The 15,173-nt window shown below is 43.7% G+C and overlaps 1 protein-coding gene across 1 annotated transcript in view; it reads right to left on the bottom strand.

The window, feature by feature from the left end:
- LOC109402629 (neurogenic locus Notch protein) overlaps nt 1-10,829 on the bottom strand; it is a 98,685-nt gene extending 87,856 nt beyond the window's left edge. Inside the window, exon 1 of the mRNA XM_062844429.1 lies at nt 10,597-10,829. Within this exon, the coding sequence (XP_062700413.1) occupies nt 10,597-10,808 (212 nt within the window). The 5' untranslated portion in view covers nt 10,809-10,829. The remainder of the gene's footprint in view (nt 1-10,596) is intronic.
- Between the last annotated feature and the right edge of the window lie 4,344 nt (nt 10,830-15,173).

Raw genomic sequence — 15,173 nt, 5'->3', positions numbered from 1 at the left:
TTCTTGATGCCCACGCCGACATATACCGGATTGGCCAGCTAACAAAAAATCCGGAAGATCACCCGCCGGAGGCATAGCAAGAGCTCCTCAAATTAATCACATAAATTGTTCGTAAGTACCTAGGGTAAGAAATCAAACTTTGAACTAGTCAAATTGTAATCTTAATTTGAACCATTTCAAAATTCATTGAAACGACGTACTTTTCAGGCAAATATTGTCCCGAAAAGATGTTAAACAGCTTTCCGTAATATAACCTGATAACATGGACTTTAAAAGCATTGAAAAAGGCGTATTTGTCATGGAAAACAGGCAATTGAAAAATCACTGTGATTTCACCCATTTCCCCCAAGAGAAAGCACATTTTCGGTGCACTCGTACAGCTCATGCATTGTATCACACGCAATATGTGAACACGTCAAATGAAAGCTTATTTATCGTAGAATCGACCAACCGAATAATATTCCGCACTATTTGTCATAAAATTATCAAATTTAAGTGATTCTTACTTGGAGAATGTTATCTTAAGTTGAACCATTTGTAATCTACACTCAGAAACAGAATTATTCTTAAACAGTTTTTAAGTTAAACATTTTTAGTTTTACTGCATTTTACACTTATACTTGATTAAAATTTATACTCAGGTAGTATGGAAAGTTAAACTACGCAAGAATTCAATGAAGATAGTTTAACTTCAGTTTAAAGAGAAGAGTTATGGCGGCTCCGCGTTCAGATCCATCCTTTGTTGGCAAAAGCAAGTAATTTTCTTCACTTTCACGTCCATTAGGAGTTAAGTCAAGATTAAAATGGTGCGTTCGCGAGTGTATTCATTGTACCAGGACACCGTTATCTCCTGGGGGAAGTTCCAGCGTAGGATCAGCGACGGCACGGAAGGAGGAGATGACTTGTGAGCAGCGAAATGTTCAGATTCATTGCCAATCGAATTTGCGGCATCATACAAGGTAAAATTAGGAACCAACGTTTGTTTTGGTCTCTTAAAACAACCATTTTTCATTTTTTGGTAGATTCATTTCCACAAAACATGACGTGACACCCAGAACGACGACGGCAAAGACCCCTCTGCGTGCGACCTCCCGGTTCCTGTTTGATAACCATCGGTGCTGCTTTGCGTGCTTACAATAATCAATCAAAAGAATGAAATCTAGTGTACTTATTTAGTGATTTCTTCAGATATTCAATAAATTTAAAGTTGTTATGCTTTTCTTGTTTTGTGTTAGATTACATATCAAACATAACCCCAAAATGGTGTGCAAAAAACTCGCGAATGCTTACTCGTATTATCCTATGTTATACTAAGATACATATAAATCAAAGTTATACTAGGCCAGTTTATCTGACATTTATACCAAGTCTAGGGTCAACCAGGCGAAACGTGATTAGTATGGGATTTAAACTATTTAGTATAACTTTTTTCCAGAGTGTAAATTTGAACTAGTAAACGGGGGTGAGCTTCTAGTGTTGGCCTGTAGATTGCGCTAGTGGTTGCTTTGTTTACTGTTGAGGGATGAAAAAATCCAAATTTAGTTTCCAAATTCCTAAAGAATTTCGAACATTCTGAGTTGAGATTCCACTGCCTAATGAAAAATAGGTATGAGAATTAGCAGATTCATGTGATTTTTCATTGTTTAGCATGGAATTGGCTGTTTTGTGAGTTGCTCGAGCTGCTGCCGCCAGTAGTTCAAATTAAGATTAAAATTATTATTATTACGATGGTTCAAATTAAGATTAAAATCATTATTGATGAAAAATCAAATATTTTAATGAAATTCGGTGCAAATAGAAACTTTTTACCATTTAACAGAAAGCTTATACCCGTGGCTTTCATGTACATATGATTTTGCCGTAGTAAATTATTTCCATGTGGGAGAAAAAATCACTTAAAATTTGCACTGCTTCAGAAAGCCGCAATTTGGTTCAAATTTTGATTACCTACCCTACCGGATCTTAGCGCACCTGAAAAAGAATTAAATTTTCTTTCCAAAAAGTGCTCGTTTGTTTCTCTACGATGCGGAATTCGATATGAAAAAGTGAAAAAAGTGCACTTTGCCTATGCTGCGCCATGTGAAATTTTGGAGGAGCCACGTTTTTCACAAGGTTCTCATTCCTGCCACCAGATGCGGAGGGATCGTTAGCTTCCGTTGGATTTACCTATAGGCCATTGCAAGATTCCTTTAACCTCTAGGAAATTCATCTTAGATTCTCCTTTTGGAATGTTTCAGAAGGTTTGTTTTTACTTTCAGAATTCACCCGGGATTTCTTTAGAGATTCCTCTAGGAGTTCTCTCGGGGATTGCTTCAGGAATTCGTCCCGAGATTCCTTCAGAAACTCTTTACATAATTCTGTCAGGAATTCTTTTCAGAAATTCTAAGAGAGTTTCCTCCCGGAGTTCCTTCTAGGATTTCTTAAGGCATTCTTTATGCGATCCTTCCAGGAATCATACAAGAACTTCTTTCGGTATTACTCTGGAATCGATTCAGATTTCAGTACTTCTGGGATCACTCCCAGATTTCCTTCCCGGATTCCTACGGTGCCTTCTTCCGGGTTTCTTCCAAGAATCTCAACCGGGATTCCTTTTGGAGCTCTTTCTTGGATTCCTTTTGGAACTCTTTCTTGGATACCTTTTGGAACTCTTTCTGGGATTCCTTTTGGAATTTATTCCGGGAAGTTTTTCTAGAATTCTTTCAGAAACTGCTTCCATGATTTCTTCAGGAACTCTTTCCAGGATTCATCTAGGTATCTAGGAACTCTTTTGTGGTTGCCCTTAAGAATTCTGTTTGGAATTCATGCAGATCCTTCTGGAAGTTCATTTTGGAATTCATCCAGATGTTTAAAATGGAAATCCTTCAGGAGTTTATTAAGGAGTATTTTGAGAAAGTCCTCCTGCAGTTTTTGTTTACAGAATTCCTCATGAAGTTCCTATAGGATTTCCTTGAGGAAGTACTGCAGCAAGTCCCTTCTGGTTTTCCTCAGATGCTATAAGGAGAATCTCGGATGGATTTCCTGGAGGATTCTTGGAGCTCCATGAGAAATCCCGGAAGAAATCCCTTGTAGTCCCAGAAGGAATCCTGGAAGGAGTTCCTGAAATGGATCATGTTAGGAATCTCAGGAGAAACTCCTGGGAGGACCCGAGAGAGAACTTCAGAAGGAACTCCAAATAGAATCTCAGATATAGCTTCCTGAGGAATCACAGGAGGAAATTCTAGAGGGATCATAGAAAAAAATGTGAAGAATCCCAGGAAAAAATGCTGGGGTATTCTTGGAAGGCGTTTCCCTGGAGGGATCTCAGAATTCATTTCTAGAGGAAATTCAGAAGGAACTCTCAAAAAATATAGCTACTCCTGAAATAATCTCTGAAGGTATTCCTCAAACAAACCAGGGAAAGAATCTCTGGTAGAATCCCGTTTTAACTTCCTGGAGGAATCCCGGTAAGAGCTCTTGAAGGAATCCCAGACGGAAACTCTTTAGGAATCTCTGAAGAAACTCCTGGAAGAACCCCAGAGGGAACATTTGAAGGAATCCTAAATAAACCCCTGGAGGCCCGAAAGAATCTTATCAAGAAGTCCCTGGGAATCCCTCCAGAAGCTCCTGGAGGAGTTCTGGAACAAATTTTAAAGAAATCGCGAAAGATTGCAGGGATTCCTGTGGAATCACAAAAGGATCTCCTGGATGAGTGTCACTATGCCGGCATCAAGTAATAAATCAGCACATTTTCCCACGCTCACGAACCACATATTTTGAATCAAATCAAATCAATGACTGGCGAAATTCTTTTAAGTCCGAAAGCTGATGAAAGTCCGAATCGTAAACAACAAGGCCACGAAACGTCAGAGACTTAGACAAATTTATCTTTTAGCAACCGCAGCTTGCAGTGCCCTATGGTCCACTGCACGAATTTATTCTGGCCTGCTTACTCTCACGCGAAATTTGACGTTTGAGCGGTGTCGGACCGCTCAAACGTCAAATTTCGCGTGAGAGTAAGCAGGCCAGCATAAATTCGTGCAGTGGACCATGAAGGGCACGAAATTCTCTCCTTCTTTTTTACGCTTACCGAAGTTTTGTAAACAACAATGCCAAGAAATGTCAAAATCCCATACAAAATCAAAACAGTGCAGTGGCCTTTTCAGGGTAGCTTGATCAACACGGTTCGTTCACAGCGGATGTATATGATAGGAAGCTCATGCTCACAGAGCTCACTCACATATACAATACCTGCAACAGATAAAGAGTAATTCTTCCCTGTTCTCCCAAATGAGGAAGAAAAAGTGTTGTTTTGCTAGAAAGTTCAAGAATTCTAGTGAGGCAAAGTTTAGCCTTATACATGAAGATTTCAGTTTTTGTTCTTCGCCTCGAAGGGATTTTAGAGTGGGAGTTTCGGGGAGGGAGCATTTCATGAAACTTCATAGGCCCTTGCAGAGACCCTCCGAAACCCCCGAAAACGACTCTGAAGCTTATTGAAATGCCTCCGAAATCGTATCTGTAATCCGCCGACAATTCTCTGAAATTTCCTGGAATGCATCAGAAATCCCCCTTAACCTCCTCAGACCATATGTATCGTCCCTGGAACTGCTTGGAATCACCTAAAACCTCCTAAAACGTACTGCAACTCCTTAAAACGTCCTGCAACTCCTTAAAACGCCCTGAAACTACACTGAAGTTTTTTTTACGTCGGTAATAGTATCGCGTTAAAAACATTTATTAAAAAAAAACGTCGTAAAAACTACATCATTTAAAAAACCGTGCAAAAAGTCAGGTCACGGTAGATGTCAAAAACGACTTGATGTTTCAGAGGGGCTTAAGGGGCGTTTCAAGGGGTCGCATGGCGTTTCAGGATCGTTCAGATGCGTTTTAGGGAGTTTCCAGGGGATCCAAAATGTTTCAGGAGAGATTCTAGGCGCGAAACAGCTTGCAACCGCCATGAAACGCCGTAAAACTCCTTTAAACGCCTCTGCAATACCAATAAAAGACCCCTTGAAACATCTACCGTGACTTGACTTCTTTACGCGTTTCTTTTTTAAATAACCCGGATTTTATGACGTAATGGTTCTACCAAGTCTGTTGCAAACTTGTCAGATTTTCAATTTCAATGCGTTTCAAGAAGTTTCGAATGGGGGTTGCAAGGGAGTTACAGATGAACGTCTAGGTGGTTTCAGGAAGTTTAGGAAGAATTTCTAAGGGTTTTAAATGACTTTCAAATGTGTTGGGTTGGGGAGGTTTCTAAAGGGGCTCTTGTCGTTTCAGGGAGATCCTGAGAAGTTTCCAGGAAGATTTCAAGGGACTCTCAGAGTAGCACGTAAGAACAAGTGTTTTAAGGCTCTTTATAAGGTTGCGGAGGAATTGACGGTAGCTTTGAGGACCTATATAAGCGATTCCAAAGATGTCAGTCACAATGACTTCCCTGCAAATATCGAAAGCACGAGTTGCCTTTTTGACTTCGTGCATTTTGTGGGTGACGAGATTGGTGCTTCTGAAAACGCGAGTCAAAAATGCACCTGGATGCATTCCCATTGCACCTTTTAGGGCGCATCCAAGGAAGTTTTAAGGAAACTTTCAAAGCAACTTCACGGCGAAGATATTAGAAAGCTTTCAAGAGGCTTTCAGCAATGTTACAGATGGGTTTCAAGGCATTCCAGAGGTTTCTGGGAGCCTTGGAGACCTCAGAGAGTTTAAGAAAGCTACCGAAAGAGTTGCAGAGAAGTTTTATGGCGTTACTTTGAAGGACATTTCAGAGGCTCAACAAGCCATTAATCGTCGAAAGTGCTCTTCAAGCGCAGCGTAGGCATAGTTTATGTGTAAATCAAAAACAACAAATTGTAAAAAAAAACAACCGAATTTGGCTCCGTTATGCCTGTTGGCGCATGAGCCTCAAATAAATGATTACGTAAAAAAACATTTCAGGCGGGATTCATGGGCTTCAGGTGTATTCAGAAGGGTTTCTGAGGGATTCAGCAGGTGTCAGGGGGGCTTTCAAGGAAGCATCAAAAGATTTCCAGGCAGGCGTTTCACTGGGTTTTCAGCGGGAAATTGTTTGAACATATATTTATACATATGACATGACGGAAATAATACTTTTCGCAAACCTTTGTAGCAGCAAAGTTGACCATAAGTGGAAAATCTATTATTATTACTATTATTATTATTATCTTTATTGAAGAGATTTGCAGCGCTAGGCTGGCTGATCTCTGTAGTGGAAAATCTAAAAAGTTGCGATTTTTTTGGCCAATACTCTTTACTAGAATTCTGGGCCTAAAGTACGTTTTCCACTAATACACTTTTATTTCTGTGGCCTTTGTTGAGGTTCAGAGGTGAACACGAAATAACCATTTCTCCTTTCCAAACGACTGCAATCACAATCGGTGCCATTCTTGACGGCCACATGAACAATCTTACCTAGGTCATAGTATTTTTTCACAGATTTTGTATTTGTTCAGTGGACCATAAACAATACGCAGTCACCTGTCAGTCTAAGCCGAGGTCTAAGCGAGGTGTATTGAAATTTCCTACCGGTAGTGTTGCTAGCCGTCGAAAGAAGGTTTTGTTCATAACACTCTGGTTATGGAATTTATTTATTTAAAAAAAAAGTTGATTAGCTATTTTCTGAGACATTGTTTGACTCAACTTGACATCTACAGTGCTGTCAGTTATCATTTGTTTATTATAACTCTGGTGTCTTGCTAAAAACTTGCGAGTTTGACCACACCTTTGAACTCAATTGAGCATAATTTGTTCAAATAGCATTTGGCCTTAATGGTCAGATCGCATTCAGCTAAATATTATGCTTTTGGTCGAAATACAAAGTGACCAAACGTGCGAAAATTGATTTTTAACCTACTTAAAAATGTCGCAACTCAATTTGGATTAGTGCATATTGTTGCTCTTAATTAGCTTAATGATGCGCAACAGAAAAAAATGATTCAAATTTACTTCGCAGCTGCAACTTCGCATGTGCTTCTAGCGACGACTTCGATTTGGTGGTGCGACGATAATAGTGGAACATCTCTATGGCCATCAAACTTTCCTTCGACGGTGCATTTACCCCGTTCTCCCCACCCGCTCTCCAGCAGCATCAGGGAGCGGCACTCATCTTTTCTTGTCTTATTACGGAGCTTAATAATTCTCCGGCTTTATTTCTTCATCCAGCTCACCCCTGGAAGCATCCCGTAGCGGAGCTACAGACTACCACCATCAGGAGTAGACAACGATCGGGTCCAACGCAAAACCCTCTGGCAAAGATCACCGGGCGATGGTGATGGTTGGCATGGCAAATAACGAAGGTGACAGAAGGAAACGCGTCCCGCATTTTCTTCTGGTCCGAGCCGAGTCCGAGAGGCTCGCTTTCAAGAACAATACGTCGTATTGTGTGGGTTGTCGTCTTTCGCGGTGAAAAAAAAAAACAGCGCATAAGGGTTGTCAGAACACTCAAGGACTATTTCCATAAATTGCAGTAAAAGCCCGGAGGAGCTGTTGCGGTTTCGCGTTTATCTCACTAATTGATCCCATTTTTTTTTTCGCCATGTGTGTACTGTGCGGAGCTTCCCTCGTACGCCATTCGCCATTATCTGTCGCGGCGGCGGCGATGCGCCATTTTCCGTGCTGTTAGCCCACATTTAATGTCATCCAAGTAGGCCCCCGCCACGCCGCCAAGATGTAGTGCCGCTAGCTTCTTTGAAAAGCGCTGCTTGCACCGCCCTTTCGCGTCTACTTCGATAACGAATGGCAGCGTTTCAAACTCCGCTGCCATTAGCGAGGAAACCGGCTAATTGTATTGTTTACCTTTGGCCGTAAAGCTTCTCTCAGCGGAAAGTGCAAAACGTGTCTAATAAATTTCGAATTATGTGATATGGATTGAGAGGGCGCACTTTGCTCCGTGCCATGTTTACGTAACATGTTCATTAGGAAAGTTCGTGATTCGCGCCTAGCGCTCGCACACAATAACCTATTGCGATTGTGCTCTCGTTGAGCGTTAAACGGAAAAGCACGCCTGCTTTGTTCCGCCCGCCAAATCTCTCCGAACCGAACAAATTTATGACCGACAAAAGCTTCGCCCATTTGTAACCATGTCAATGTCAAGTGACCTTGAATTGCAATTTTCGTGCGGTTGATCGCGGGCACTAAAACAAAGCAGAATCCTGAAAATCAATTCGCATTGTGCTGCGGTTGCGTATTCTCCTTCTTTCTCTCCCTCCTTCTCGCGCTCACATCGATCGAATAAATTATGCGATCGGAGCTCGCAATTTCCTTCTACGGTTCCCGGGACAGATCCCTCGGGGATGCGTCGTGGTCGTCATAGCGACCGACCATCCTCAGACCATTGTTTTCGACGCAGATTTCTGCGAAAAGGGAAACGCACAGCGAAAGAGAAAGAGAGACCAATCGCATTTTGCTCGAGGGCAGAGAAGAAGATTCAGCCCTTTGCGCCGCGCGGTGGTGTGTTCGTTCCATTCTCTTTTATTATTTATTTTATCAATTAGATTCTGGTACCTCGTCGGAGACTCCACAGATTTTCAGCAAAAAAAAAATCGCGGACAATAATTGCAATAATCAAGCCAGACCGCCATGAGTTGAGTCATCTGACTTCTCTTGCTCTCCCAGTTTCTTCTTGGATTTACCGAAGTCTCGGTGGAGGTGTCCATTTTCTGTTCTGGAAGTTTTTGTTCTTTGTTTCTTTTGGGCGCGGTGTAGGCAGAGTCCTCTCAAGGGAGCTCGGGACTCTCGTCTGACGACCCACGGAGATCCTTTTAAGGTTAGGTGCCCTATTTGGAAACGCGCTGACGCGGTTGAAACGAAAAAAAGGCAGTGCACGCTGCCGGGTTTTTGGTTTCCCTTGACAGGATCGGAACGGTTGGAGTTTTGTTGCTGCCCTTGAAGAAGGCATAACTGAAGGGACTTTAGGGAGTTGGAACTGCGACATTGAAAAGTTTTCTGATAAGTGACATATCGCTGTTATTTCTAATGATGCCACAACTTTTATGTCGTTTTCGTTTATTCCTAGAGCGAACCTAGTTTTGCCCTGGATCCACCCTAACTACTGTCAAAACGCGTTCGGTTATAGGCCTAATAAGAAGACGTTTAAAATCAGCTGATTTTGTGGGCCTTTGACAGTTCTCCTATGAAAATGACAGTTCAGCGTTTGCGCCTTTATTCGGCCGTTGTAAACAGTGGCATACACAGACCTATCAACTGAAAAGGCCTATTCTACCCAAATAGAGCGAGGTTTGCTCTGACGATCTTTTGCGATCCAACTCGAGCGGGGTCCATCTGCCAAAATGGATGTAAACAAACCAACAAAAGAAAACGTGAAAACATGCACAGTGACGTACACGCCTTGTAAAAAGCTAGCTGAACTGTCAAACAAAGTGAAGTTAGGCCGAGTACATATTGTAACCACGCCAGAACTGTCAAAGACTTCAAATTCGGCTCATTGAACACGTTATACTTATGACACACATGTGATACAAGAATCACTGTACAATTGCGCTTGAAATGAGTGCCATACTGAAAATTCTCTCAGTTCAAGTCAGTCTTGTTAGAATTTTCTTGACACTGCGTACCGTTGTATAGAAATCACACTCGTATCACATGTCTGTCCGGGGTATTATGTGGTTAGACCTGTTCCTGTCTGACACACAGTGTAAAAAGTTTCCACTGAAGATACGAATTTACCACAAGGGGCAGGACACTTCGAGTTACGAGCCGTTATTCAGTTGTAAACTCTGACGTTTCACTTTCCATTCCCAGTCAGAGCAAACGTAACCAATTACCAATCTCAGTTGAAATCCCTAGCAGAAATCGACGGCACGAGTCAGCCATCAATAAACAGAAACCCTTCGCGTGGCGCAATGACTGCACGACGACGACGTCAATGACAGCGCCAAGTTATGTCAACAAGCAAACGGTAGTGGATTCTCACCGCGCAGTAACATCAATATCAATCGATCCAATTGCCAGGAAAGGCCCTCAAAGGGGGGCGCTTATTTGAGATCATCCAATAATCATAATCAATGCTCGGGACTAGACGGCGGCGGCAGCTGAATCACCGCCAACTAGACGTGCGCTACCAACTGTCAAATGCCGTTCATAAACAAACAGAGGCATACACACACATGTGTGTGTGCTGCAATGCAATACGAAGGGTACGCGGATGAATCAAAAAGCGAAATCGTGACTGAAAATTATTTTAATTGAGCCCCTACCTCTGGGAAGCTCGCGATTTTTTGTTTTGTTTCTCCCGGAGCCCTGTTTTCGATCATTTTGCTTTATTTTAATAGTTTTAATAACGACTGTTGACCGGGCTCCCGGTCTGTCTGACGACAGCTGGCGGGCTTCGCGTTTTTCTACGCTCGGGCCTCTTTTTTTGTGGCTGTGATTGCTCTACGACGGTCAAAGTCGACTTTGACTTCGGATTCGTCGGCTAATCGCGAGCGCTCAGGCTCACACACATTCACCATTCTTAAAATGGCTTGCTTCGATTGATCGATTGGACCCCGGAAAGCGAAAGTTTGACTGCGCCTACTGTGGCGCGCAAATCCATATTTGTCGTGAAGGAAATAAATCCCAGCGGGCGGTGGTGTATGTACTTACTTGCAGTAGGACCCTCCGTTCGGTTTGCTGATGCATGTTCCTCCATGTTTGCACGGCGATGGAGAACACGACAGAAAGCCTGCGAAGAGAAAAGAGAAGAGAAAACAATCAATTAGAGATGTGAGAGATCGACAATCAGAGGTTGAGGAAAATGCGAACTTGTGAATCCGATTGGATCTAGTAGCCATATTTTCGCGTTTAAATAGACACATTCATTGTGGGGTAGTTCCGATGCGCCGACCCTGCTAATCTCTGCGCGCAAGTCGTCCAATTATTGAACGGCCGCAGCCGTCACCACTGCAAGAAAACCGGCTTTTCTTCGAAACGACTAAAACGGGACCCGCACAAGGGCCTCGATCGACGGTGTTCCAGTTATCAAATAAAACGAAGGTAATTATAATAAAAGGTGCCCTGCCCCTAGCTAGGCGACGGCGACGAAGAAAGACGACGACGCCCGTAGAGTTCGGTCGACAATCGTGCGCCCCAGTCCGCCAGTCAGTGCCTACTATTTCTAAGCGGTTAGCGCAGGCTCTCGACAACTTCCTTATCAGGAGGCATGAATCAACACAGCTGGAAAGCTATGCGCGGCCCGGCCGCAAACGGATTGCAGGAAAATTGGCGCAAAAGAACCCAGTTTAACTTGCGAATCCAGGTGCGAGAGCCCGATCAAAGGTTGCCGTTGGAGAAATAACTGCGAGGAACGTTTCCAATTAGATTTCACCGTGGGCGAAACTGGGCCCATAACCGCAGCAATTTATCGGTAAAAGCGATGCATTATATTTATTTCAGTCGCAAAAATGATGCAGACTTCAGAGAAGTACATCCGCCTCATCGCTCAACCATTCCCGATGTTATTACTCATCATCTCCGAAAAAAAAACACACGCGACACATTTCTGCACTCATCCAAAAACCCAACCCCTTAACCTCATTGTTCAACACCGCCACGGCTTTCATCGTCCTCGCCTCATCGGCGACAAAGCGGGCAGGGCAGGCAGGCGGTCAGTCAGCCGTGCCGCGCGCGGTATGTGTTCTGCATATGGCATCCATATGAGAGAGAGCGAAAGAGCTCTTGCCCAGTATTTCGACTGACGCGTCTCGTAAATTAATAACAATAATCCTGTACGCGTCGCGTTGTTGTACCAGATCCGCGCGCTCCGTACCTCTTGATCGACTCCCGGCTCCGCCAACGATTGTCGCGGTCGCCGTCTTCGTTTGCATACAAAGTCAGCGATCGGCGATCGGTCATCCAAGGAGGCGGGATCGTGCGGGCGGGCCGGGCGGTCTGCAGGCGATCAACACGCGGCGGACAAAGTCGCCTGTTCAATTTCGCTTCTTGCCCTTTTTTCTGCTTCGCCAGCACTTTTTTGCTCATCGCGCAATGCGCAACACAAACGAGGTGGTTGTGGGAGGTGTGCGCGCGAGCGCGGAAAAGAAGAAGAAACCAAAGTTGGCGCGGACTGGACTGGACAGGCAGTGTCGAAGCAGGCGGGTGTGCCCAGCCCGGCTGGAATATTTATGGCTGACTTCAATCAAAACATATCGCGGAATGTTTTGTGTGCGCTGCATTTGTGTGCCAAGCGGGCAACAATCGGTTGCGGGCACGCGATCCACAAGCCATCTTGGCCGGGAGTCGTGTCGCGTTGGGGAGCGTAATGAAGTGCGAAATCATTCGGGATGGCGATCCGAACAGCACTTAGGCTACTTTGTTTGGACGGGATGAGTAGGTTGTTCGTTCATCGTCGTTAAAAAAGCGGATTGCTAAGATCGAGTGGCTGTTGGTTGATCGTCCTCCAGATTGTTGGTGTCACTCATGCGAAATGCAGTCAGCAAATTTTGCTGAATGTTATTGAGTTGAAATTGCGATTCAGCAGATTTGCTGAAGCTTTGCAAAACGTTGCTGATGACTGACTGAAAATGTTGAGATTTAGCAACTTTTCTCTTAGAAGTCTCAGCAAAATTTAGCTCATCATCAGCCAAAATTTCAATGAACGTTCAAGAGACTTGACTCTCACGAGAGTGACTGATTGTTTCGTTCACGACCCTCACTGTTACCGTTCTGCGCCGCTTGAAAAACCTAACCTCACCTAACTATTCTTTTATTTTATATATCTAGTTCACTCAATTAATTACCATAATTGCACGAAATCTCGGGGTTCAATGTACCAGTTCTCATGCCGTGCACACGGCACCCGCCGCCACTAGTACAGGCGAAGCTTGAGAAAGTAAATTAAATTACATTTTATTTATATTTAATTAATACGCTCGCTTCGACGCTAGCTGTTCGGGTTACCGATTTGTGCGCTCTTGGTCGCGCAACTATAGCGCAACCACAATGATGGTAGCTCGAGCTTTGACTTTTTTTTTTCGCCAGCCTGTGTACCTGAACCCTTTGAACAGCTTCTTCACCTCCGCTCGCTGTCGCTGTTGTCGTTGCATCAGAGTCTCTCTAATTCAACAACATCACCGCGCGGTCGAAGAGGAGCAGCAACCGCGATGAGAGAGTACACGATTTTTTAATAAAATGCAAATGAGAGTTTAATTCCATGTCGAAGAAGAAGGGCCCTCGAGGGCTCCGATTTTCGCACTGAGTCACGCCAAACTTGTGCTCTGGCTCTAATGTTTTTTTTTTCGTTTTTGCTGTGCTTTAGTTTACTCACTTGCTTGCGCGCCGCGTCGCGTCCGTCCAGGGCAAGGGCTGCTTTAATTATTATGATGTTGTGCAGTGTTGCGCTTGCTCATCATCATCGCATCATAACAGCAAGCCATGCTGCCGTGCCATGGATGCTCCAACAACTTGTGTGTTGCTACGGCAACAACATGCATTCGGTATTATTGACAAGTCGCTTTTCGCTTTCACACAGCTTGCTCTGATGATGATGCTCCGAAAGACGGACGAGACGCTCTGTGGTGTGCCCTTTTAATTGAATCAGGAAGTGGCTCATAATATTTACCGGATTATTTTCCACTTGAAAGCGGTTAATATATCACTTTTAAATTAGCCGTCGCTGTCGCTGCTATTGGGAAGTTCAAATGTCAACGACATCTCAATTTGGTGGAATGCCTTCGTCGTGAGTCAATTTGTCATCCCTGGTAGAGATTTGGAAAATATCTGATTTACTTACATAGCGTTGGATTAGGTCTAGATTCGACCACTTCTATACCGCTTGTTGCTTGCAGAACATCGGAGATGCATTATAGGCATTACAGTGGCAAAGCGTGCAGAGCTATTGATTCCACATTTTTTTTACCAGATACTCAGTTTATAGAATTCTAAATATACGTGAAAACCCGGTAGGTGTCACATTGGGGATCGTCCATAAATGACGTAGCTTTTTAGAGAAAAGGTGGAGTCTCAGAAGCTCAAACTGTAGATTTTTTAGAATGATGACTTCCAGTACTTTAATACTTGGCAGTGTCTCTAATCTCACTTCCTCAACTGTAGAAACACTTCAACCTATGGCATCGTTTATAGTGCACCACCCGGCTCGATTGAAAGTCGCAAATTGGTGCGCAAGTCCTCTCCCTACAGCTTCATACCTACATACATAGAGTGCGCGCGCGTTCACCATCCCAGTTGAATGGGCGAATGTGCGAGGGCGCGTATATTATAACCTTTATTATCATCGCCATGTCTCGCGTAGTCGTTTTAGCCTCGAAGTAGCGAGGTAATTCATACCACAATCAAATGTGTTCCGAGCGACTGTCCGCCTTTCCGCCCGCTATGGGGTGACGGTCAAATCCGAATGGGATTGAAACTGAAACGCTTGTACGCGGGACGAGATCGCGCTTTGGACACAGAGAACAGACATTTAAGCTCGAACAAAAATACGTCAAAATCGTGTGTAAAGGATTTAAGTGTACCTCAACGCCACCAACGGAGACTGCCCCACATAAAAAGTCGATTTGACACCACGATGGCAGTGTTCATCGTTAAAATACACTAGCCCACAAAGCGACACGAGCGCCAAACGGCCAAAAACGGCGAGCACTGGAAACAAATTTGACAACACAACAATTTAAGTGATGGGACGCTAGCGCCGCACAACGGGGGCATAACCACATACTCTGAAATGACCGTTACAAAGTTTTACACAAGGCAGAAAGCGAAGATAGACGTCTGTTCTCTGTGCTTTGGATGTCGAAAATGCACAGTAAAAAATAAAGGAAAATATGAGTCTATTGACCGTCTGCAGTTGCTAATAGGATAACAGGCAGACTAGGCTACAATGACGACTGCTACTCCAGAATGCATATCAATGAGGAATTGATGAAGCATTCTCTCGCCTTCTACAGATCGTGGAATCTACAGCGTCTGCGTGAGCTCATGCGGATTGATCGTTTGCTTGCTACATGATACAGAGCCACAAGTTCGCTTTGGCACGTGGATTGCCGATTGTTAAGTAGCTATAGTCACATAAATATTTGACTAAATACCTAGTACCGTCTACCCTCGTTGGTTTGATCGCATCTAATCTGAACACTTTTTGATTTGACCCCCTCTAATTTGCACATCATTCAAACTAAAAATGGTACAAATGTCATTCTGCTCATGGAACGGGGTGAAACGGAACGCAG

The sequence above is a fragment of the Aedes albopictus genome, chromosome 1, assembly GCF_035046485.1.
Source record: "Aedes albopictus strain Foshan chromosome 1, AalbF5, whole genome shotgun sequence".
NCBI lineage: Eukaryota > Metazoa > Arthropoda > Insecta > Diptera > Culicidae > Aedes > Aedes albopictus.
This window is presented reverse-complemented; position numbering and strand designations above follow the sequence as displayed.